Source organism: Salvelinus fontinalis, chromosome 2 (assembly GCF_029448725.1).
Source record: "Salvelinus fontinalis isolate EN_2023a chromosome 2, ASM2944872v1, whole genome shotgun sequence".
Lineage (NCBI taxonomy): Eukaryota > Metazoa > Chordata > Actinopteri > Salmoniformes > Salmonidae > Salvelinus > Salvelinus fontinalis.
In genome coordinates this window covers 76,099,417-76,125,275 of record NC_074666.1, presented here as the reverse complement: position 1 = coordinate 76,125,275, position 25,859 = coordinate 76,099,417, and the positions used below count along the sequence as shown (strand labels likewise).

The window sequence follows — 25,859 nt, the reverse complement described above, 5'->3', positions numbered from 1 at the left end:
GGTTACCTTCGCTTCCTTGGGCACAGGGATTATGATGGTCTGTTTGAAACATGTAGGTATTACAGACTCAGTCAGGGAGAGGTTGAAAATGTCAGTGAAGACACTTGCCAGTTGGTCCGTGCATGCTTTGAGTACATGTCCTGGTAATCCATCTGGCCCCGCGGCTTTGTGAATGTTGACCTGTTTAAAGGTCTTGCTCACATCGGCTACCGAGAGCGTTATCACACAGTCATCCAGAACAGCTGGTGCTCTGGTGCATGCTTCCGTGTTGCTTGCCTCGAAGCAAGCATAAAAGGCATTTAGCTCATCTGGTAGGCTCGCGTCACTGGTTAGCTCGCGTCTGGGTTTCCCTTTGTAGTCCGTAATAGTTTTCAAGCCCTGCCACATCTGACGAGCGTCAGAGCCGGTATAGTAGGATTCAATCTTAATCCTGTATTGACGCTTTGCTTGTTTGATGGTTCATCTGAGGGAATAGCAGGATTTCTTATAAGCGTCCGGATTAGTGCCCTACTCATTGAAAGTGGCAGCTCTAGCCTTTAGCTTGATACGGATGTTGCCTGTAATCCATGGCTTCTGGTTGGGATATGTACGTACGGTTAATGTGGGGACGTCGTCGTCAATGCACTTATTGACGAAGCCGATGACTGAGGTGGTATACTCCTCAATGCCATTGAATGAATCCAGGAACATTTTCCAGTCTGTGCTAGCAAAACAGTCCTGTAGCATAGCATCCGCGTCATCTGACCACTTCCATATTGAGCGAGTCACTGGTAATTCCTGCTTTAGTTGTTGTTTGTAAGCAGGAATCAGGAGGATATAATTATGGTCAGATTTGCCAAATGTAAGGTGGGGGAGAGCTTTGTATGCATCTCTGTGTGTGGAGTAAAGGTGGTCTAGAGTTTATTTCCCTCTGGTTGCACATGTGACATGCTGATACAAATGTAGCAAAACTGATTTAAGTTTGCATGCATTAAAGTTCCCGGCCACTAGGAGTGCCGCTTCTGGATGGGCATTTTCTTGTTTGCTTATGGCCTTATAGAGTTGGTTGAGTGCGGTCTTAGTGCCAGCATTGGTCTGTGGTGGTAAATATGAATAATTTAGATGAGAAGTCTCTTGGTAGATAGTGTGGTCTACAGCTTATCGTAAGGTACACTACCTCAGGCGAGCAATACCTCGAGACTTCTTTAATATTAGACATCGCGCACCAGCTGTTATTGACAAAAAGACACACCCCCCCACCCCTCATCTTACCAGATGTAGCATCTCTGTTCCGCCGGTGCATGGAAAATCCCGCCAGCTCCATATTATCCGTGTCGTTGTTCAGTCAGGACTTGGTGAAACAAAAGATATTACAGTTCTTAATGTCTTAAGGTAGGATAATCGTAATTGTAGGTCATCAATTTTATTTTCCAATGATTGCATGTTAGCAAGTAAAACGGAAGGTAGTGGGAATTTACTCGCTCACCTTCAGAGTCTCAGAAGGCAGCCCAATCTGCGTCCTCTTTTCCTCTGTCTTTTCTTCACGCAAATGACGGGATTTGGGCTTGTTCCTGGGAGAGCAGTATATCCTTCTCGTCGGACTCATTTAATGGAAAGTTTATTTCAGTTCGTAGTGAGTAATCGCTGTTCTGATGTACAGAAGTTATTTTTGGTCATAGGAGATGGTAGCAGCAACATTATGTACAAAATAAGTCAAAAAATAAGTTACAAACAACACAAAAAAACTAACAATTGGTCAGGAGCATGTAAAATGTCAGCCATCCTCTTCAGCGCCATCTTGTCTCGCTAGACATCTACTTGTCTCACTAGACATAAACATCTACTGTGTGATACAAAGTTATTCACCATATGAGGATCCACCTCTGCTAGGATTCCAGAAGGAGAAGTCAGAAACGAATAGAACCTATAGCAGGGTGTCAAACTCGTTCCATGGAGTGTTGAGTGTCTGCTTGTCACACCCTAATCTGTTTCACCTGTCTTTGTGCTTGTCTCCAACCCCCATCTTCCCCCATTATCCCCTGTGTATTTATACCTGCGTTTTCTTTTTGTCTGTTGCCAGTTCGTCTTGTCCCGTCAAGTCTTACCAGCGTGTTCCCGTGTTCCCTGTGCTCAGTTCTGACCTTTTTCTGCCTGTCCTAATCCTGTTTGCCGTCCTGTAACTGCCTCACTCTGATTTGGATTACGACTCTTTGCCTGCCTTAACCTACCGATTGCCTGCCTTCCTGTACCTCCTGACTCTGATTTGGATCACAACTCTTTGCCTGCCTTGACATTACCTTTTGCCTGCCCCTTGTACTATAATAAACTCTGACACTCGTACTATCAGGCTACTGTGTCTGCATCTGTGTCTTAGCCTGAGCCGTGATAGTACGAACTGGCCATGACGGACCCAACAGACTCGGACCAGCGCCGCAACGTTGTCTCCTCCCAAGGCGCCACCATTGGAAGACACGAAGAGTTACTTCAAAACCTTTTGATGGGAATCTATACCCTGGCAGAATGCCATAACCATAACGGTTCGATACATTGCTGGAGCAATTCCGCGGATTCCCAACTAGGCAGCAAGCCACAACAGTAATCCCCCAGACTCTCAACAACCCGCCACCTGCAGCGCTTCTTCCCAGCCTACCCCGGTGTCCCAAGATCCTCGCTTACCTCCTCCGGAGCACTACGCTGGAGATTCTAGGAACCTGCCGGGCGTCTCCCAGTGCTCCCTAATCTTCAAACTGCAGCCTTCTTCGTTGCCCTAGAACCGCTCGAAGATAGCATATTTGATAACGCTGATGTCCGGGAGGGCACTCACCTGGGCTACGGAGGTACGTAAAGTGTTCGATTGTCCGGGAGAGAGGCTGCTCGTAAGCTGCTCCAACTATGGCAAGACTCCGGTAGTGTGGCAGACTACGCAGTGGATTTTTGCACATTGACGGCTGAGAGTGACTGGAACCCGGAATCTCTTTTCAACACATTCCTTCACGGATTATTGGAGGAGGTTAAAGATGAGCTTGCAGCCCGGGAGATTCACATGGATCTCGACTCCCTCATCGCCTTGACCTTATGGATCGATGGGCGGCTACGGGAATGTAGGAGGGAGAGGAGGTCTGTTCCCGGTCACACTCGCTCGACCACTGCTCCCACCTCGTCTCCAAGGAAGCCCGGAAGTTCCCGCTGTTCACCTTACCAAGAGAATCGTAGTTCACGAGAGTGCCCACAGGAATCACCGGGGGAAGTTAACTCGCCTCCTACAGAACCCAAGCTACTGGGAAGGGCTAGATTGTGTCCGGATGAACATTTATTTAGGTTGAGCACCAGGAGCTGTCTGTATTGCGGGACAACAGGACATTATATTTCTACCTGTCCATTAAAAAGACCAGGCTCATCAGTATGTTCGAGTACTCTGGTGAGCCGTACAGGGATTTTCTCATCTCCAATCTCCCATTACCCCTCTCCATCCCACCCTGTTGTGGGGTGACCAGGCCAAATCTCTCCAGGTGCTCATTGAACCTGCAATACGGTTCCTATCAACTTACAAGTATCAAGAAATCTCAGTGAGTGTATGCAGTTCCTGCTCATAGAATTTCCCCATGTACCCGGGGTTTTGGGGTATTCATGGCTCCAGAAGCACAATCCCCTGATCAACTGGGCTACTGGTTCCATGGTGGATTGGAGACCGTTCGGTCTTAAGTCGGCACAGCTTGCCCAGAGACGTCTTCCTGCAGGCTTGGGGAGAAGCCTCAGATCTCTCTGCATTTCCGGGGAGTACCTGGACCTCCGGGTGGTCTTCAACAAGGCCCGTGCTACGTCTCTCCCTCCACATCAACCCTACAACTGCACCATTGACCTTCTCCCGGGCACTACACCACCTCGGGGGAGGCTTTACTCCCTGTCGGGTCCGGAGACCAAGGCTATGGAGGAGTACATTGAGGACTCTCTCGCTGCAGGGAGTATTCGTCCATCTGCCTCTCCCGCCGGCACAGGGTTCTTTGTGAAGAAGAAGGACAAAACCCTGTGCCCATGTATCAACTTCGGCTAGAGGGTAATATGAGTACTTGGTTATGCCATTCCGACTGACCTGTTCCTGCTGTGTACCAGGCCCTGGTCAACGATGTGGTCTGGGACATGCTGAACAGGTTCGTGTTTGGCTACCTCGACGACATCTTTGTCTTTTCCCGTTCAGCTCAAGAGCATGTCCTCCACATCCGACAGGTCCTTCAGTGCCTCCTGGAGAGCCAGCTTTCGTTAAAGCAGAGAAGTGTGAATTCCATCGCTCCACCATCTCCTTCCTAGGATACGTCATCGCTGCAGGACATATACAGATGGATCCAGACTAAGTGAGAGCGGGGGTGGATTGGCCTCAACCCACATCCAGAGAGCAGCTGCAACGTTTCCTGGGATTTGCTAACTTATACTGCCGCTTCATCTGGGGTTACAGCACCCTGGCTTCCCCTCTCTCAGCACTCACCTTTCCCAAGGTTCCATTCACGTGGTCTCCAGCATCTGACCGGGCGTTCTTGGACCTCAAACATCGATCCACTACAGCCCCCATCTTAATCCATCCGGAACCCGTCCCATCAGTTTGTGGTGGAGGTCGACACCACGGATGTCGGAGTGGGGGCCGTCCTGTCCCAGCGTTCTGCCCAGGACCAAAAGCTGCACCCCTGTGCTTTTCTCTCCCATCGTCTTACCCTTGCTGAGAGGAATTATGATGTGAGAAATTGAGAACTCATTGCCATCAAGATAGCGTTGGAGGAGTGGAGGCACTGGTTGGAGGGGGCGGAACAGCCATTCTTAGTGTGGACTGACCATAAGAACCTGGAATATCTCCGCACCACCAAGAGCCTGAACTCTAGGCAGGCTTGTTGGGCCATGTCATTCACCCATTTCAATTTCACTCTCTCCTACCGCCCGGGGTCCAAGAATGTGAAGCCTGGGCCTCCCGGGTGGCGCAGTGGTCTAGGGCACTGCATCGCAGTGCTAACTGCGCCACCAGAGTCTCTGGGTTCGCGCCCAGGCTCTGTCGCAGCCGGCCGCGACCGGGAGGTCCGTGGGGCGACGCACAATTGGCATAGCGTCGTCCGGGGTAGGGAGGGTTTGGCCGGTAGGGATATCCTTGTCTCATCGCGCTCCAGCGACTCCTGTGGCGGGCCGGGCGCAGTGCGCGCCAGCCAAGGGGGCCAGGTACACGGTGTTTCCTCCGACACATTGGTGCGGCTGGCTTCCGGGTTGGAGGCGCGCTGTGTTAAGAAGCAGTACGGCTGGTTGGGTTGTGCTTCGGAGGACGCATGGCTTTCGACCTTCGTCTCTCCCGAGCCCGTACGGGAGTTGTAGCGATGAGACAAGGTAGTAATTACTAGCGATTGGATACCACGAAAATTGGGGAGAAAATGGGATAAAAATTAAAAAATAAATAATAATAATAATAATAAAAAGAATGTGAAGCCTGACGCACTCTCACGTTTGTATAGCCCCGCTGTTACTCCACCTGACCCCGAGACCAGCCTCCCAACCTCCTGTCTAGCGGCTGCACTCATCTGGGGTATAGAGAGACTTGTCCGTAAGGTGCAGCGTTGCCCGATCCCCAGTCCTGGAATGGGAATATTCCTCGAGACTGACCTGCCATCCAGGCTCCTGTCGGACCCTGACTTTCATCCGACGACACTTTTGGTGGCCTTCCATGGTTCCTGATGTCTCCGCATTCGCCACCGCCTGCACTTTGTGTGCACAAGATAAGACTCCGCGGCAAGCTCCGCCTGGCCTTCTTCAACCACTTCCTGTTCCTCATCGCCCCTGGTCCCATATATCCCTGGACTTTGTTACTGGTCTTCCTCCATCAGATGGCAACACCGCGATCCTGACGGTGGTGGATTGGTTTTCTAAAGCTGCCCATTTTATTCCCCTTCTCAAGTTACCCTCAGCCAAGGAGACGGCTCAGCTCATGGTGCAATATGTCTTCCAGATCCATGGACTTCCGGTCGACATGGTCTCCGATTGAGGTTCTGTTGTCTGTTGCCAGTTCGTCTTAGCCTGAGCCTTGATACTGCTGGGTTTTGGTTTCTACTTTCAACGTGTCCAATTAAGATGGATTTGCAGTCAAAGCAAATATCAGTGCTTTCAACAATTGTACAGCCATTCTATTGTAACTAATTTACTCACCTCATTGATTAGCTAGCTACATTAGCTCATTGACTTGAAGACATTGGGTCACAATGTAGATTAATAGGAATTGATATAGGAAGTGGCGCCCTGGGTTTCAGGAAGCAAGAATTAGTTCACTAATGTTTTGTTGTCTTTAAATAGTTAATTCCACATAATTTCCCCCCGATTGATTATGACAGTTGTGCAGAATCTCAGCATAACAAATTGGGGTAGTCAAGCCTGATAAATGTATCACAAATCATACATACATTTTATATATTTTTCTGTATTGGATGTTCTTTCTGTTCTCAGGACAGAATACTTGTTGATCTTGTATTGTAAAAGCAACTTCTTGATATTCAACATAGAGAGCCTCTTTAGGATGACTATGGAGTACAGAACCTGTCTTCTAGCTCCTCCTGCTGGCCAAATACATGTTAGTAAAGTGTTATCCCACATTCATTCCCTTTGAAGCATTTCTGTAGGACAGACATTAAATTAACATGACCAAGCATTTAAGAAGACTCAATTCAAAAGTGTCTGAGTTTGAAATCACATTTAATGTTTGTTCAGGAGCTGATTCACATGAACCTCAACCCTTTGTGTACAGTACAATTCTTTAATATTTTTATTATCATCATCAGATCATGGTCTTAGCTCTCCACAGGCACTCACACACTCATTCACACACACACCAACCCTCTGCAGCCAGTCATACCAGCTGAGGGGTATACACAGGCAATCTTAAAGGGGACTTAGTTGTAACACCAGCGGAAACTCATCTTACACGGTAACACAGTCACAAACCTGCCAGAGGCTAACCCTATCACGATGTGAACACTCACTGGTGGAGAAAAATCTGAACGTGCAAAAGTGGTCCCCTTTAAAGACTGAAGTATTTAGAGTCCTCTGATCTTAGGACACAACAATCACTCATTTTCTCCTGTCTTCAGTCACTCCCCATCCTCACTATCCCATTCTCATGAGCACCAATGTTCAGCTTAGAGAAACTAGCTAACAAAGAAAATAAAAAATACTCATCAAGGTTTCACCTCCTGGACTGCAAATACAGAAATGCACAGAGCAATAAAAAGACATGTCATAGAAGGTTGAAATTAAATCACGATAAAAGGAATCAAGATCCATTTGTTTTGTAACTAGCTGTTAATAGAACTGTTAATAGCTCTAATAGCATCAACAGTTTCATAAGTACATGTAGTTATATATACGTATCTATATTCCATAAAAGGTATGGGGGATTGTTAGGGTCAAACAGTCGTGTTTTCAACATAGTTTAATGCTGGAACAAACTTGAAAAGTTATTTTCCATATGGACTCTTCCGTTATTGCGTCACTTTGCAGGCAATATAAACACTTACCTGAAGCAATGTGAAGACACGCTGGAGCGACAGCGTCGCCCCAATTTAGAAGCTGTTCCACCAGAGGCCATACGTAATGCGTCTGGATTTAAGGGCACCAATACTTCACAGAGCTCTGACAGATAGCAACCTCTGTGGGCGTCCGTGTACTGGGTGCAATAATGCAGTAGTGTAACAGTTCCATGAAGCCAAGGCCGCTTATGTATGTCACTGCAACAGTCAGTCAACTCTGTGGTTCACATAATGGGAGACACTGGATCCAGATGTACACCGATACATGTCCCTCGTCCAATGAGGAGCCTTGGTTGCTCCGTAGCTGTGCAGAGCTCCTCCCTATGAACAGGTCCCATGTAAACAGCTTACAGAGGCGAGACCAGGGAGTAAACACACTCTTTGGCACATCCTTAGGAGAAATGCGGATGCAGTCAAGTCCTGATCAGACTAAATAATAGACCAGATCCCATGATTAGCTAGATTTTAGCTACGGAGAGGTCCTGTGTGTTAGCTACTGTTGACCTTTGTCTAGCATTTAAAAGTCATACACATGCACCTCTTGTGCAAAAACACACACACAAACATCCACACACACATAGCTTATGCATTTAGATAAGTGTCACTGACCTAATTTCAAAAATTCCAATGTTCTAATTGAGCCTAAAAACAACCTAGTTCACCACATTCAAATGTATAATAAATAACAACCAAGGTTTTGGGTTTCATTGACAAGGCAAGAAAGAAATGGCAACATTTGTATGTATGTCCGCATTAAAACTTGAAATAGTGACCTTCAATACTTCTATGGACCTTTTCATCTAAAGAATAGATGAGTTTCATCAAGAGCTTAAATGCCATTAGCTAAACAGTGTTGGGGACATCAAACTATGGAATAGCATAATGACCAGTCTAATTTAATATGGCACAGTCATCTCAAATAATAAGTGCATTAAAAGGGATAGTTCACCCAAATTACACATTGGTTTCCTTACCCTGTAAACAGTCTATAGATAAGGTATGACAGCAATCCATGCTATTGTTAAGTTTCCCTGGCACTGTTTTCAAATGCTAATGTTTTAGCATTTGTGGCACAAATCCCATGGGACCGATATCAGCATTAATCTATAAGTGACTTTGTTGTGCTTTACAATCAATTTTAGACACTTTCGAATGATTTGGGCATGATGTTAAAAAATGCTAATATCTTGCATCCATGATTTCAATGGGATTTGTGCCACAACATTTGGAAACGGTGCCAATGAAACTAAACCACAGCATGGATTGCTGTGATACCTTGTCCATACACTGCTTGCAGGGTAAGGAAACCAATATGTAATTTGGGTGAACTATCCCTTTAACTACATTCAGAAAACATTAAGAGTTACTGTGTGACTGCACCTGTCAGCCTAACACTAAGGTGAATGGGACGTCCCTTCAAGGTGCTGCATCCTCTACAGGCTCCTTCCTTTTCTCTCAAAGGGGCCTTTTCCTCATCATCACTGCCCTAATCAATGGGGCATTTATTTAAGTGCTCTGTGACATTGTCTACGTTAAAATGGCCTTATCAAAATAATGTGTAAATGGGCTTTTTAAGTCTGTACCATAGACTAAGCATGAATACAAAAACATTATTTAAACTCCTTTTAAAATGTTGTTGAGGGGAGTAAAGCAGGAGCCATGAGTGTGCTCCTCTTAATTAAGTGCTTCAAATATAAATGGGCGGAGCCTCTCAGGTCTATATAAAGCACTGTTTAGAGCAGGGAGATAAGTCAAAGTTCAATATGGTTTAAGTGAACCTCTCGGGTTAACCACTGAGCGGCAGGAAGTGTAACTGTCCACGTTACAAACTGAACATTCAGCTCAAACAAGTCCAAACAAAGAAGAAACAGCAGACCCCGAAGCCCTAGACAGTTGCAATCACCCACTCTGGTCAGGAGAGCTTGGGTTCCCATGGCAATGGGGCTTTGTAACCATCTGCAGAGCTTCCTAGGAGAGGCTGGGGAATGAGAGAGCTCTTTGGGGGAAAGCTTCTCTTCAAAACACTTCAACAACAGGTTCCCTGTGTTGAGGCCAAAGGAACAAGTGGATGGAAAAAAGGCATGGCAAAGACGTGGCAGAACAAAATGGTTAGAAGAATGTGTGGATTGTTATGGACCTGGGGGTTACAATGACGGGGTGGGGATGGGGATCAGGATTGGGGTGAGGGTGGACTCTGCTGAGGCTGTTGCCATTGGAGTGGCAGTGACAATTGGAGCAGACTCAGCCATTGGGGGAGGAGAGGGGCTGCAAGGAGGGAGAACAGTAGGAGCTGTGGTGTGGGTGTGGATGGAGGGTGGGGTTGAGGTGGGTGCAGGAGTTGTGGTGAAGCTGGAGGTAGTGGCTGGGACTGAAGTTGAGGTTGGGTTGTGGTCTTGGGCTGGGGGGTCCGTGGCAGAGGGAGCAGGCTTGTTGTAGTTGAGGTTGAGGATGTGCTGCTGGAGGTGGCGGATCCAGTCCTCCTGCACAGAGAGAGGACCCTGGAACTCCACCTCACAGAACCTGGCGGAGAGAGGCAGAGAGCACACTGTACTCACACAGAGTCATCATACAACCACAGCAGGTAGACAGGAACAGTACATGGATCATTTAAAAAATGTTGCTTTAATAAATCAACAGATTATAATTATCGTGAATGTTATTTTACAGACTAAAAGCACTCATTCACAGAACTTCCAAATCTCAAGTGCCTCCCTATTCCCAAAATAGAGCATAACTTCTGACCAGGGCTATAAAGGAGTGCACTATATTGGGAATATGGCATACTTTGAGATGAGCCGATGAGTTCAGTACTGCACAGTTCCCCAGAGAAACTCACCGGCACCTGAGGGAGTAGATCTTTCCCACCACTTTGACCAGGGGGGAGGAAGGGGGTTTGGGCACCAGGGCAGGAATGGTGCCGGTGCGAGGGGGCTTGGGGGTGCCACTGTCCCTCTCTCCTCCCTCTGAGTGGGAGGGGTGTTTAAGAGGTCGCCGCTCAAAGCCTGGACATGAGGAGAGAACACGAGGCTGAGCATGAGATGGACAGGTATGTGTGTATGGCGAATAGTTGTGTGTGTTTGTGTGTCACACTCACCTCTGGGCAGGCGCACGTTGAGCTCGCTGCGGGCCACCTGTGTGTGGGGAGGGAGGGTGTTGGAGAGTCGGGCGAGGCTGGGACTGTGACTGCTGTGGCTGGGTCGGGAGGGGGGAGTGAGACCTGCATCACCCTCTGCTGCCCGGGGTGATACCAGGGTGAGCTCCCGGCCTACCCGTCTGGCCTGGGCCAGCCCCAAAGCCGCCCACTGGGAAGAGGAGGAATGCTTCTGGGAGGGCATGGGGGGGAGGAGGTCAGAGTCGGATGATGGGGAGAGAGACAAGCTGCTTTTCTGCAACATAAAGGAGAGGGATGAGTGCTTCTCATTAAAATAGCTGTCTAGTCTTTATGTGTGTCAACTCATCACAGAGGGAGTAACAGTGACGCAAATACACAATGCTAATTCAGGAGGGATGGAAAAGTCTATTTTCTAAAACATAATTCATCTGAAGATGAAGGATCTATGTCACCCAGTTCTCTGGTTACTATAGCAACTATTAAGTCAATACCTAACCCTGTTGTGTCCCCCACAGGGGAAATATGCTGATATGAGAATCTTTGTGTTGGAGCTACATGATAGCAGATCTGAGTGAGGCATGTAAATCACAAAATGGCTGGTGGTGGCTGAGGCCAATTCCATCTTTTAACCTTTAAAAAGCCCATCTCCTGGCAGGAGTTGTTAGTTTGAGAGAGCTAAAGCATTATGGTAAACAATTCGCCTGACCTTTAATGATATGGGTTGTCATGTCAATGCTCTAAACAGCCCTAACAGTGTGCCGACAGCCCTCACAGCGGTCCGAAACCCACAACTAAAATGGACGGGGTCGGCACTAATAAAAAACGACTTTGCAATATTGCAGCTTGATTGTGCATTGTGTGCACGATGTCACACTGTTAACTCTAAGTCGATATAAATAATTGCTGCCTTCGCATGGACATTGGAAAAATACAACTTTCGAGATAAATCTCACAAGTATTGTGAGTAACATAGTCCTTTTACTATCATCTATCACCATTAGATAAACTAAATAAATGAATTGCTCCCTGACCTTCTTGGAGGTGGAGCGGCTGGAGCCCTGCATGTAGCTGCGGTGCATCTCCACCACCTTGTGGGGCCGGCTGCGCATCCAGGCACTCAGCGTCTCGATGGGCGAACCGTTCACACACCACTCTGTCACGCCAAACTGCCGCAGGTGGGCGCGGGCGTGGCTAGCCAGCGCCTTGCGGTTCTCAAAGTAAAACCCACACAGCTCACAGCTGGCATCTGGGGAGGGGGTGAGAGAAGACAAAGGAGTGGTGTTGTCAGTCAGAGCCGGGCTTACGTTAGAGACTGATTCATGTTTCATAAAATTAAATGTATATGACATAACATATGTGTCATTCGCTGCTAAATGTAATGAGTCTGTACTAAAAGACAGTCAGCAAGTTAAAGGATGACTGCAACTCTTCTGAGGATCTTTAGTAAGGTCATGGCTTACCCAGGTGCCCTCCCGCATTCTTGTCTGGAGAGGACTTTCCTTTGATGGAGAGGTCATGTGGCAGGGGCGAAAAGGACTGGGGGTGGGATGGTGACCTCTCAACTGGACGGCCCTCCTCCGTCATGGGTCTCTTACCCAGCAGGGACACCGCACAAAACTTCCCGGCGGGAGGGGTGGAGGAGAGGCCCACCGCTCCCAGGCCGTGCTTATGAAGCCGGGAGCCAGAGTGCAGCAGGTTGAGGGGGGATTTGCGGGAGAACTTGGGCGGCTGGTAACCCAGGCCCCCCACCAGGCCTTCCCAGGTGGGGCTGGATCCCTGGCTGGTCTCCTTGTTCAGCCCTGGGGCTGGGGACGAGGTGCCCCCATTCTTGTGCATGAGTTCTCTCAGGGTGTCTATGGGGGAGCCGTTGACTGTCCACTCTGTGATGCCCATCTGGCGCAGGTGGGAACGGGCGTGGCTGGAGAGACCTTTACGATTCTCAAAGAACTCCCCACAGAACTCACAGCGGATGTCCCGAGTGGGCTCTACTTCATGGGCTGTGACTGTGGGAGGAACAATGGGAGCGGGGGAGACAGAGAGATGTAAAAAGAGACAGTAGAGAATAAAAATAAGGCATCACTTCAGTATGGATATGGATATTACCTCAATAAATACAAGATGGTCTTTCAACTTGGACTCACCCAAGTTAAGAGGGAGCATATTGTCGGAGCTGCTCCAGCTGCAATTCAGTGGCTCAGAGGAGTATCCCGCTGCTCCCCCCACCGCTCCTGGCATGGTGACTTCCAGCTGCATAGGCTCAGGCTTCAGCTTGACTATCAAGCTAGGGGAGGCCGGTGGAGCTGAGCCCATCTTACGCACTGTGGACTGGTGGCTGGGTGGGTGGGCGAAGGCAAAAGGGAGGCGACTCAGGAGGCTGGGCGAGGCAGGGGAGGACAAGGGGGAGCGAGGGTGTCCGGGGGAAGGAGGGGGAGATTTTAGGGGCTTAAGGGGCAGGGCGCATGGTAGACCTCGACGTGTGATCAGCTCTCGCAGGGTGTCTATGGGGGAACCGTTGACTGTCCACTCTGTGATGCCCATCTGGCGCAGGTGGGAACGCGCGTGACTGGAGAGGCCTTTACGGTTTTCAAAGTATTCCCCACAGAACTCACAGCCGATCTCCTTCACTGGTTCACCTGCAGGAGAGATGGAGAGTAGAGATGAAGATCACCTTAAAATAAGCACCTCAAGAAACTGTACATCAACCAGTCACTGATGCTGTATTGCATTGAATGGAGTATGAGTTTAGTTTCCATCATATGACAGACACTCACTGTGGGGGATGGGTGTGAGTTCCCCGCCACTCAAACGGAAGACCTGTAATTTGGAGGACTTGGGACGTTTGGAGGGCGGGCCAAACATTGAGGAAGCTGAGGAAGAGGTAGCTTTGGACCCAGATCCGCCCCCCATTGTAGTGACCTTGTAGAGGAGAGCTGTGGAGGAGGTGGTGAGGAGGGAGCGTTTGGGGGAGGAGAGTCTGGCTGTGAGGCCCCTGAGCCCCTGGGGCCCCTCAGGCTGCAGGGTGCTGGCTCTGTGCTTGAAGTCATCAGTGTGAATGAGCTGGTTGAGGAGGTCTATGGGGGAACCTTTGGACTCCGAGTACTCCACCCCAAAGTGACGCAGGTGGGCTCGGGCATGGCTGGACAGGCCCTTCCGCGTCTCGAACCAGGCGCCACACAGCTGGCACACTATGTCCTTGTTGGGGTCTACCTCCAATGCTGCACAGATGAGGAAAAGGGGGTAGGAGGAAATGTTTTACTTCAGACACCTTTACAACCTGTGCATTAATCAGTTGGGGATGAATGACCAGAGAGAGGGCACTGACACACTTACTGAGGTTGAGTGGGGCATCAGTCTCTTGTGGAGCCCAGAAGGGTTTGGCAGAGAGGTTAGAGGTGGTGCTCTTCACCCCTCCAGGCTTATGGTCCAGACAGCGCAGGGGGGAGGACACAGGCAGCAGAGAAGAGATGGGGGCCTTCCTCACCACAGGAGAAGGGGAGCAGGCCCTGATGAGGGAGGAGGGGGGAGGGGAGGCCACAGGGGAGGGGATGGAGAGAGGGATGGGTTTCTCGTCCATGTCGGTGTCTTGATATCTCTCCTCTTTCCTTGGGGTTGGCAGGACGTGAAGGGGCTTCTTGGCGACAGGGGGCAGGGGGAGGGGAGGGGGGAAGTGCCCATCCAGGCCACGCTCCTTGGTGATCTGATAGAGGAGGTCGATGGGTGCCCCGCTACTCTCCGACATGCCGATGCCCAGCTGGCGCAGGTGGGAACGAGCGTGACTAGATAGGCCCCGCCTCGTCTCGAAGGGGGCACTGCACACCTCACACTTTAACAGGTTGGACACTACAATAGAGAGGACAACAGTGAGAGGGGAAGAGATGCAGCTGACCAGCACACAGCAAAATACACAAAATATGGAAAAATTTCCCTTTGCACATTTTTTTCAGTCATGGTTCAGCACTGGTGTGTGTATTATTACATAATTTATAGCACTTCAATCAACGGATGGTGACAAAAAGAGCAGGAGGCTGTGTAGCTGAGAATTCTCAACTCCATGATACAATGGAGTTGAGTGGCAATGAGTTTGCTGCAATCCGTAGTTTTTGATGCAAACAGCATTTTACGTGACCTACACCGTTGTTTGCTAATGAAGAAGGAACAAACCCGTCATTGAAGGACGATTTCTTTTGCCTACATCAACAGCCACAGTTGAATTAAATAGGCCTAGGCACAATATTTTTTTATTGCACATTTAATTAAACTGACACATTTGGTGATGTTCAACTTCAATTCATTGGCACAAAACGTAGCCTACAAACAAAAGTATTCACTGTGAAATCAATTTAAGCCATTCATATAAAATATATGCGTAGCATTTTGTTTAAGCATCAATTTTTCAAATCAGTTCTTGTTTCTTTGCTCAAACTGTGCGCAGCACCTGTCAAAGTCTTGTAATGTCTTGAAAAACACAGGGATGTCATTACGCACAGGACTAGCATTATCAGAGGACCTTGGAGTTTGCCAAAAAACATTAGGTTATGCTGGCTGGAATTGTTACTCTCCTGCCATGTAAAACTGACTGACATGCCAAATTCGGGCGGGACTACAATTACAGAAATTGTGTTTTGTGTTTGTGCCCATAATTACATTACCTGACCTCCCCCAATAAAACGAATCCCATCCGAATAAGGATATAAAATTAAGTTTTAATCATAAACTACGGAATTCAGCACCCAAATAAAAGATCGCCTTTACACAGGACAAACATAGGGACAAGGTACGCATTAAAGAATGGCAATTTTTATTGTCTGATATCGACTCGATGTAGGTACACTCCGACAAAACGAACCGCCACTCAACTCCATTGAGACGTGATGTACACGGGCTGTGGTAACCTCAGCCACATCTGTCTGCCACCTAACAAAACCTCCAGATCCCAGGGGACCATTATGTCTCATCTCATCTTGCCCCATGTTGTTCGGTCTCACCTTTGATGTTAGCTTCATCCCTCGGGGAGGGGCTCTCTGGGTCCAGCGAAAACAGACCCTTCCTCCCTGGGCTGGAGGTCAAGCTGTCCAGTGCTGGCATATGCTCTTCCTCCTCCCCGCCTGAAACACAATACACAACCAAATGAATGAGTCATTCATTAAAGAGTCATTAACCTGGGAGGATGTGAATTAAACATGGAGCCTAATTTCACCAGGAAAATTACATAAGTATTCATTTTGGTAACTGGTAATGCATGAAAATACACAACATGACGAAAAGTATGTGGACACCTGCTCGTCGAACATCTCATTCCAAAATCATGGGCATTAATATGGAGATGGTACCCCCTTTGCTGCTATAACAGTCTCCTCTCTTCTGGGAAGGCTTTCTACTAGATGTTGGAACATTGCTGCGGGGACTTGCTTTACATTCAGCCACAAGAGCATTAGTGAGGTCGGGCACTGATGTTGGGCAATTAGGCCTGGCTCGCAGTCGGTGTTCCAATTCATTCCAAAGGTGCTTGTGTAACAGTGTAGCTTTCGTCCCTCTCCTCGCCCCTACCTGGGCTCGAACCAGGGACCCTCTGCACACATCAACAACTGGCACCCACGAAGCATCGTTACCCATCGCTCCACAAAAGCCGCAAAGGGGAACAACTACTTCAAGGTCTCTGAGTGAGTGACGTCACCGATTGAAACGCTATTAGCGCGCACCCCGCTAATAAGATAGCCATTTCACATCGGTTACACTCAATGGAGTTGAGGTCAGAGCTCTGTGCAGGCCAGTCAAGTTCTTCCACACTGATTTCGACAAACCATTTCTGTATGGACCTCGCTTTGTGCATGGGAGTAAATAAAGGGGAAATTGTCAAGCTGAAACAGGAAAGGGCCTTACCCAAACTGTTGCCACAAAGTTGTTAGCACAGAATCGTCTAGAATGTATGCTGTAGCATTAAGATTTCCCTTCACTGGAACTAAGGGGCCTAGCCCGAACCATGAAAAACAACCCCAGACCATTATTCCTCCTCCACCAAACTGTACAGTTGGCACTATGCACTAGGGCAGGTAGCGTTCTCCTGGCATCCGCAAAACCCAGATTGGTTCGTCGGACTGCCAGATGGTGAAGCGTGATTCATCACTCCAGAGAACGAGTTTCCACTGCTCCTGAGTCCAATGGCGGTGAGCTTTACACAACTCCAGCCAATGATTGGCATTATACATTGTGATCTTAGGCTTGTGTGCGGCTGCTCGGCCATGGAAACCTATTTCATGAAGCTCCCGACGAACAGTTATTGTGCTGACATTGCTTCCAGAGGCAGTTTGGAAATTGGTAGTGAGTGTTGCAACCGAGGACAGACATTTTTTATGCGCTACGCGCTTCAGCATTTGGCGACACCGTTCTGTGAGCTTGTGTGGCCTACCACTTCACGGCTGAGCTGTTGTTACTCCTAGACGTTTCCACTTCACAATAACAGCACTTACAGTTGACCGGGGCAGCTCTAGCATGGCAGAAATTTGACAAACTGACTTGTTGGAAAAGTGGCATCCTATGACGGTGCCACATTGAAAGTCACTGCGCTCTTCAGTAAGGCCATTCTAATGCCAATGTTTGTAGGGGGATTGCATGGCTGTGTGCTCGGTTTTATACACCTCTCAGCAATGGGTGTGGCTGTAATAACCGAATCCACTAACTTGAACAGGTGTCCACATACTTTGTATATAGTGTATGCATAGGCAAATTAAATAGTTTTAAAATAATACAATGTATTATGTTTCTATATGAATAACAAAAAATACAAATAACCTTTACAATGGAGTAGCTAATAATAATAATACGATATTAATTAAAATAACTGCAATTTGCAGCGCTCTATTGACGCTTCAGACGTAGTCTGTCTAATAAATCACTTCTTCAAGCGTGTAGACCTGTGATAATGGCAAAACACTGTTCGTTTTCCTGCTGTTGTACATTTCGTAACAGACACATGCCTTTCATTGCGATGGTGTATTTCTGGGATAAAACTACCATTTTCTGCGACAAAACGGTAAATCATAAGCGACGTGAGTAGACAATGCTTTTTGTCTGGTGGGCGGCTCTGCGCTTGTCAGTTGATGTCGTCTCAGGGTGCTCGAAGAGCAAATGACCCCTTTGATTTTTCTCGCTTTATTTGCAGGATCAAAAATGTGATCACTGCAGAAAAATTATACCCTGGTTTGATAAAACTATTAAAAGTAACAAAGTTACAAAATCCGGACTTTAGTTTTCATTATATAGCAGTAGTAGGCCTACAGTAACATCAAGTAACCTGACACTTAATAAAGTGACACTTAAATGTATTTTTAAGATCTAAATAAGTTTTGATAAGATTACAGATTTGTAGTCCGTTATTCCTGTATCATAAGCATGAGGCAATGCATTCATAAAGAATGACACCAGAGAGACCACATTCAAGAAATCAAAGGAAAGTAAAATGGCGAGGATTTGGGAACTGTAGGTAATTTTAGAAATCCTGCAGTATTGGAAATAGTGAACGTCATCCGAGACGCACAAAATATATCACACAGAAAATGACAGTCCGCATCAAATGTTGCAAAACACATTCCTGCGCGCGTAGCTACAGTGATACAAGAAACTCGAACAATGACAAGAATGACACATTTGTAGCCAATGCCTTGATTTTGTCTATCTCACCTTTAGTGCGCGACAGTGATTTTAAATGGTCTCATATGATTAGATTTTTTTGACGGCTAATGTGTCTAGAGACAATTTTGACTTACAGCAAACAATACGGGCTACGACGCGACGTGCAACAATGAAGCCGATTCATGTTTAAAGGGCACGGGCGTTACGGTGAGTTGTACTCACCGGTCAGTAGCTGTGGTGCATCGGACTCCCAGCAGCTAAAGCCAGACAGTTTTTCCGCTATTGTTTGTGTCTGCAGGGAGGTGGAAGCAGCCATTTTGCCCCCGTACACATGCACCGCTAAACTAAGGCGTGACCAATCGAGCAGAGGCTGGGACAAACGCACTGAGCACCACATCAACCATGGGCATCTGAGTCTCTTCCTCTAATATGCTTGATTTACAGTAACACTTTGTCCCAAATACTGCAGTTCATCATAGACTTAAAATCTGCTACATCACACAAGTCTCACAACTAGGGACTGATGTTACAACACCAACAGGCAAAGTGCCACATCAGGAGAGTAGTTCCATAATACAAAATAGTTGCCAAACTATTGCACAGAATCGTTTTCATCATTCAATATCCCTTGTGCATTGCATTGCCACTATAGTTACCATTGAGTTACCACATTCAGGACTGAGACATTTCTTTGGAAGTCTTATTCACGCTGATCAACCATCATGTAATCTACCAACAACCTATAACACAGTCAGACCACAGTGTGTTGTATTCATAAACCACAATGCCAGCTCAAAAAGGCATCCTACAGTATACACACCAGGTACACACACACCTTCAGGCTCACCAACGCTGTGGTCTTTCTCCCAAGGCTGAAAAGGCGACGATGGCAGTAGGTTGGAGACTGTAGCACCTGTTGCCTCTTCACTCCCCTCCCCTCCCCCTGGTTCTTCCTCCTCCGTCTCCAGGTCTTCCTCATCCTCCTCGTCTGAGGCTGGGCTGCGTGGGGGGGCTGTGGGGAGGACCAGGTCTGGGCGGCTGGAGAAGAGCTCCCGGAGGATATGGATGGGCGAGACAGTCACCTCCCAGTTAGTTATCCCAAAGTCCCGCAGGTGCGCCCTGGCGTGGCTGGACAGACCAGCCCGGGTGTCAAAGCCAGCATTGCAGAACTCACAGCGCATCACACTGAACGTATCCGGGTCAAAGTTGGCAACTGAAGAGAGAGAAGGGCACATAAGGTTAGCAGTTTACAGACCGACTTGGAAGTTGTACACATCCTCTACCCTGACTGATACCTGTTGCTTTGTTACATTATAGTTTATTACAAATATACCGCATCATACACCCGACAAGGTCCTAACAATGTAATAACAAAGATTCCAGATACCCTTTTTCTTCTTCTTCTGGTAGGAGAACTTCTTCTCAATGGCATTGACCTCCTCAGGGGATATGAAGTGGCGCACATTGTAGCTGACGCCCACTCGGTTGAGGTGGCCCCTCACGTGATTGGCCAGCCCGATGCCGTTGTGGAAGCGATCAGGGCAGTAGGGGCATTTCCTCTCCACGCTCTTCAGGGTCCCCGTCTTCTCATCAATCTCCTCATAATCCTCATCTGATATGCCCTCCGCTAGGAAACGCCGGATATTCTCCTCTTCCTCTTCTTCTTCTTCGTCATGATCATCGTTGTCATCATCATCGTCATTTTCAGCAGCAAAAACCTTGTTACTCTTCTTTTCAAAAGCAACCTTTGTCTCCCCGTCCTCTTCCTCTTCCTTCACGGGCTTCCCTTCTGTAGAGCATGAGGCTGTGAGGCTCTGTTGTTTTAGAGAGGAGTCATCTAGCACAGGAAGGAAAGGGATATAGTATGAGGCTAAGCTGAGACAGCCATTTAGTACACAGTATTATAATAGACAAGTGTTCAATCCCAGTCCTGGAGAGCCAATGTGCCGCTGGATTTTTGCTGTGTCAGTAACTGCCTCAATCAATCTTCAACAGCAGATGAGATAACTTTATATCACATCAATTTACTACGTGCTGTAGTGGCACATCAAGAATAGGCATCATATACAGAGACCCTTAAGGACAGCGATGGAACAAACACTACAGAGGCCATTTAAACAGACGCAACATGAAGAACACAGTGATAAGATGCAATGGGGTGAAATTAGAAACAGACATCTACTCACCTAGCAACTGAGCTTTTATATTGATTAGGGGAGAGCGCAAGGAAGATAAGGCTGACTATATTGTATTTGGTGAGGGGATCCATGCATCACTGCATGCCAGGTGGCTACTTCACAACTCAGCCAGTCACTCACCACATCGCCTTGCCTCCCTCCCAACAGCCAAGGTAAGAGAGGAGAGTTTGGGGGTCAAAGCGGTTGGGCTCATTTAGGACAAGGGACAGCGTGTGTCTTAGCTGGGCCTGCTGGCCCTCAGTCAGCCCCAGGCACTCTGCTGCCCCCCACAGGCTGGCTAAGAAAATGCGTTTCAGCTGCATGCCCGGGGCATGCACCTCCACAGAGCATGGAGGGGAAGCAACGGGCAACCCAGGTTCAGTTATGGGCCAGGCAGGGACTGCTGGGCATTTTCAGTTACGGCCAACCCAGTGACTGATCTGCAGGCTTGTGATGTTATTTGATAACACTGTCCAAAGGTACACATGCATGAAGCACAAGTAAGTTATGCATTCTAGGTGAATATAATTTCAATATCGAAGGACAAATATCACAGGTTACCCAACTGTGCATGTCCAAGGTGAAAATAAAAAGAGAAACTATTGAATTGGAATTCAGAATAGCCTCAGGAGTACAAAATATTCTGGACAGTAGAATATTTTTGCATATGCATATAGTGTGGCCATTCTCTAGTGCAGTGGTTCCCAATTCCAGTCCACAAGTACCCCAAACAGTATTGAAGCCCCAGACAAGCACACTTGATTCAACATGTCAACTAATCATCAGGCCCTTATAAAGTGTTTTTTGTTCGGGGCTACAACAAAAAAGTGTACTGTTGGGGGTACACAAGGACTGGAGTTGGGAACCACTGCTCTAGTGTATCAGACCATTAACGGTGAAAGGTTTGTCTAGAATTAGCATGAGAGCAGTGCAATAGTTGAGACTCTAAAGAAACTCTAAGGTATTGGCTTCTTTCATCTGTATTCGAGAAGGCTTGAGGGGATAGGTTCTGCAGCTTAGTCTCACCTCGGAGGGATCGAGCCCTGGTGAGCGGTTTGGATCCAACAAGTGATTCAGTCTCTTTTTGGTTCATATCGGTTGCCAGGTCAGGGCTCTGGCCCTGGCTTTGTGCATCATCGGTCTCAGGTGGCCCGCTGTCCAGTCTGGGATTTGGCCAGAGGAGTTCTGTTCCAGCCTTCCCTCTCCTATTTGCCCTCTTGTTCCCGATGGTCTTAAAGGCTATCTCTCTACGCTGGGGAGCTGTAGCAGTGTTTGATGGTTGGGGCTGTGTGTCACTGTCCTCCATAGCAGAGATCCAACTAGAGGAAGAAGACTTACTGGCCTTTGACTGGCTTTGGCCCTCTGGTGGAGAGACAGGCTTAGAAAGCGTATCAGAACATGGTGGAGAGGAAGCATCAATTCTGGACCCTGGACGGTTCATCTCTTCAGGCCCTTCCCCACAGATGGAGGTCTGCGCGGGGTGAGCCACGTGTTGGTGCTCCTTCAGAGCAGTTTGACTGGAGGCCTGGAAGGCACACTGATCACAAGTGAGAGAGATGGAGGTCAGGCCAGAGGCAGATCCAGATCCAGGTGACACAGACGGCTCCATAGGAGTGAGCTTTGGCTGAAAGCGCGGAGAGGCTCGCTGCAGACCAGTAGGTTTTCTGTTGTGGGTCTTGGCATGATTAGCCAATGCCTGTGAGGTGCGTGTACTGAAGTCACACTTGAGGCAGAGAAAACGACGATTGGCTGGGCCTTTGACCTTTGCTTTGACTGGGGTTTTGGCTCGAGTTTTGACTGGGGCCCGGACTGGAACTGGATCTGGCTCTGTGAATGGAGCTGGAGTCATGACTAGAGCTACAAATGGTTCTAGGACTGGGCTTGCAGGTTTGGTCTCCTTGCTCGGTTCACCTTGCGTAGTCTCTCCTTTCCCACTGTCACTCAGCTTCCCAATCTCCTCCAGGATCTTCTGACGAGACTCCTGGTGTCGTCTGTTGTGGTCCGCCAGAGCCAGCCTGTTTGACAGGTTCCATCCACACTCCACGCACCGAAATCGCGCGCCCTTCACTCCGCGCTCCCTCCTGCCAGCCCCCGGCCTGCTCTGACTGTGCTCTTGCATGTGATCCTGCAGGTAGACCTGCTTCTTGAAGTAAATGCTACATTCCACACAGGTGAAAATCTCTTTACCAAGCTCTCCATCTCCTCCTCCTTCTTCACCACCTTTTTCCTCTTCTACCTGCTCCAAATCCTCTGTTGCCTTTTCCAAGTCCTCCTTAAAGTCATAGGCCCCTCCACTCACATTCACTGGCCCCAAGCTCTTTGCTCTTGAGGAAGCACTCCTTGCCTTCTTACCAGCTCCTGTTGATGTGCGTTCCCAGGAGCCCTGGCCAGAGAAGGGCCTGAGCAGGGCCCTCTTCTTCTTACGACGCTGGATGAAGGTGCAGTGTGCCCAGGGTGCTGGTGGGGGGCTCTCTGTGTCTGAGTCCCCAGGAAAGGTGTACACATCCCGCTCAGGCTCCTTGTCCTTCCCTGTCAGGTCCTCTTCCTCTCCCTCCTCCTCAATTTTGCACCCCTCCTTTGATGTCACTTTGGACTGAAACAGTTCAGCTTTCTCCAATATATTCCAGACTCTGTCATCTACCACTGTGGATGGTCAAGAGAAAAAAGGATATTAGGAAAGGAGTTATTTAGAAAATAAACTGTTTTATTTAGTGTTTTCCCTTGCTCCCCATCATGCTTACATTCTTTTGAACTGGGTTGGGCCTTCTTTGGCTCCTCTCTGTGTGTGTTAGGCTTGTCTTGGTCCCGCTCCTCCACAGGGCTGAGTAGGTTTGTCTCAGTGGGTAAGTGCTGCAGTTGTTCAGGTCCTTGGTCATCCTCACTGTCAGGTCTGGACAAAATTATACAGAAAGAGACAGTTGTATGAGTGGGTCAGAAAGAGCAATGAGTCCCTATCTGTCTATCTGACCATGTGTCCGCCTAACCTGTTAGTGTGGCCGATTGTCACTTTATTTGACCGCTCTGCTTTACTCTCTGTCTGCCTTGCGGTGTCGTATCCTATCACACATAACTATCTTCCTGCTGGCTGCCCTTCTATTCCTCCATCTCACCTGAGTCCAGAGGAGAGGGATCCTGGGCTGTGAGCGGCCAGACCGTGAGGGTTAGAAAAGTGCTGTAGCTCTTCCTCTGACAGACAGCGCAACCCACAAAACAGACAACAACAGGAACATCACTTCACATGTTGGCCACCCACAGGTAAATTCACAGGCAAAGATTTACAGTAGTCATTCCTAGTAAGAGAGACAGTTCTGACTACAAGTAGACGGAGGAACATTCAAACATTCTGGAAGTGACAACAAATATAGCTGAGGGTGATAGCAACAAGTTTAACTGATAGCATCACATTTAGGAAAGCCCATAACTGCACTACTGACATAGACGGGACACACTTAAAAATTAAATAGTATGATTCATATTGTGTTCATACAAGGCTCAGTAATAAACAAGTGTGATAGCTACCGTCTAGTGTCTCTTTCTCAGAGTCAGAGTCCCAGGTCAGGGAGGAGGGAAAGGCTGAGGGCCTGATGCTCCTCTGTGCACTCCTCCCTGATTCCACCTGGGATAGGGGGCCTCCGGTCCTCTCAAAGTCCCCATTGCCACCACTGGACCATGGGCTCCCACTGAAGATGAGCTCGTCTGAAACCTGTTGATGACATTGACAGAATCTCACAGCAAGAGACAGCATACTGAATGCAACTGACATTGATTCTGAAGTCTGTGATTTTCACTTATGTAAAAGCCTATGTTTCAGCAAATTCAGCATGTGGTGGTCAACGATAGGATCCTCTTTACCTGTAAGGTGTGATTTAGGAAGTTGTGGGTTACGGTGTCCTGTGCTGAGAATGAGGGTGGTGGCCCATAGCTGCTCACTGAGGTGAAGGAATCCCTGGGGGAAAGAGAATCCCCCTCTAGCTCCATGGTCCCCAGAGCACAGTATGGCGTCCCACTGCTGACCACTACAGTCTACATTGTGTGTGGTGTTCTCTTCCACTGTTTTTATATACACACACACGGGGTACACTTCCGTAATACTGTCATAACAGAGAGATAAGCAGCACTCCAGAAAAGGTGTTCTGATGCACACAAAACAACCAATATAAAGTAATTGAAAAATCATGGCACTCATTTGGGGGTCTGGGTTGGCCACTTGATTTTCTGCTTCAAATGCTGCATTGTCAGTGAGCCACAATATCACACCAAGACCTTGATGAATTTGACAAATCGGAAATGCAAGAGATGGTAACAAGCATAGCGCAGTGGCGTCACAGGTTCAGCCCACTGCAATTTTGGGAATGTCTGACCCATTTTCACAATGTCTGGTGATATTGTGAGAATATAACATATTTCCCAAATGGCCACATACAAAAGTATACTTTTATTCGGGCCCTGTCTCGCTTGTTAGCTAAAAATAAACGCAAATGCAAGTAGCTAACACATTAAGACGGAAAAAAATGATATCTACCTGCAAGGGCATTGTGGATGGACGTAGCAAGCATTATATAAATATGTGCAAAAATGTTTATAATGTTATAACGCCCGTTATTAAGTACTCACGGAAAACGGCCTGGCTTGTGGTCTGAGAAAAGGAGTTGTTTACGCACCGTTCTCCATGCTTTATATGGAACAAAGCTACGAATATCCTCAGTCCATGAATGCATGTAGAATGTGTTGCTATATTTTTGTTACATCGGTGCTACATTTTTTCCATGAACCCGCTTGCAGAGACCACACACTCGACTCCATGTTATTTGCCTGCAGGCACGCCACGGCTACGTGAGTGACGTCGATTTAGAGCTGAGGTCAGGCTATCCCTCTCAAATCCATGTTCCAATTTACATGCGCCACTACACTGACAATACGGTTTAATGCAGGTAGCTTGACCACGGATAGCTTGATCGCAGTGATAGAGAGCAGAACATAGTTTGGAGCAAACGTTCAAGTTCAACCTCTACGGTCAAGTTCAATTTGATTGCATTGCACTGGAAAAATGCAATGGTAAAATGTGTGTGTGTGTGATTTTACTCACTACTATTTTTTAGCATTTATGATTCAACATGATAAACAGAACAATATCACAAATAGTGTACTAAAATGTGTAAAGCCTTGTTTTCGAGTCTTTTTTTTCTTTTCTTTTTTACAGTAGGTGACACTAGTGAGCTGCCTGTGACCAACAATCAGATTATGTACTAAACCTATGATTATGTAGACTTATGAAGACCTAGCTTTCAGGCCATATACTGAACTATAGAATTTCTCACATCACAAACTGCATCAAATTGTGTAGTATGCCCATAGGGGCGAGGTTAGAGCGTTGGTCCAGTAAGAGGTTGCTGGTTCAAATACCAGCACCGAAAGGTG

At 47.7% G+C, this 25,859-nt stretch overlaps 1 protein-coding gene across 5 annotated transcripts; it reads right to left on the bottom strand.

The window, feature by feature from the left end:
* Positions 1 to 6,673: 6,673 nt before the first annotated feature.
* On the bottom strand, positions 6,674 to 25,297 carry LOC129826337 (protein Wiz-like). Of its 5 annotated transcripts, none has more exons than XM_055886960.1 (17): positions 25,056 to 25,297; positions 24,294 to 24,532; positions 23,961 to 24,144; positions 23,552 to 23,627; positions 23,183 to 23,331; positions 21,468 to 23,084; positions 19,652 to 20,101; positions 19,100 to 19,477; positions 15,621 to 15,740; positions 13,966 to 14,475; positions 13,407 to 13,850; positions 12,777 to 13,268; positions 12,096 to 12,638; positions 11,667 to 11,881; positions 10,618 to 10,909; positions 10,360 to 10,525; positions 6,674 to 10,043 (listed from the first exon to the last, which is right to left on the bottom strand). In XM_055886960.1, the coding sequence occupies exons 2-17, from the start codon at positions 24,417 to 24,419 to the stop codon at positions 9,668 to 9,670; spliced, it is 6,138 nt and encodes a 2,045-aa protein (XP_055742935.1). In that variant the 5' UTR covers positions 24,420 to 24,532; positions 25,056 to 25,297; the 3' UTR covers positions 6,674 to 9,667. The 5 variants fall into 5 exon arrangements, with proteins under 5 accessions (XP_055742935.1, XP_055742926.1, XP_055742944.1 ...); XM_055886951.1 differs by having other exon boundaries at positions 24,294 to 24,491; XM_055886969.1 differs by having other exon boundaries at positions 25,103 to 25,297.
* Positions 25,298 to 25,859: the final 562 nt, after the last annotated feature.

What these genes read in the sequence shown, in the direction of transcription:
- LOC129826337 (XM_055886960.1), bottom strand. Translation starts at nt 24,419, where the DNA reads ATGGAGCTAGAGGGGGATTCTCTTTCCCCCAGGGATTCCTTCACCTCA. An exon ending in CCAACCCAGTTCAAAAGAAT is followed by an intron (nt 23,085 to 23,182) that starts GTAAGCATGATG and finishes GACCATCCACAG; the next exon opens with TGGTAGATGACAGAGTCTGG. An exon ending in GAATGCGGGAGGGCACCTGG is followed by an intron (nt 11,882 to 12,095) that starts GTAAGCCATGAC and finishes CCCCCTCCCCAG; the next exon opens with ATGCCAGCTGTGAGCTGTGT.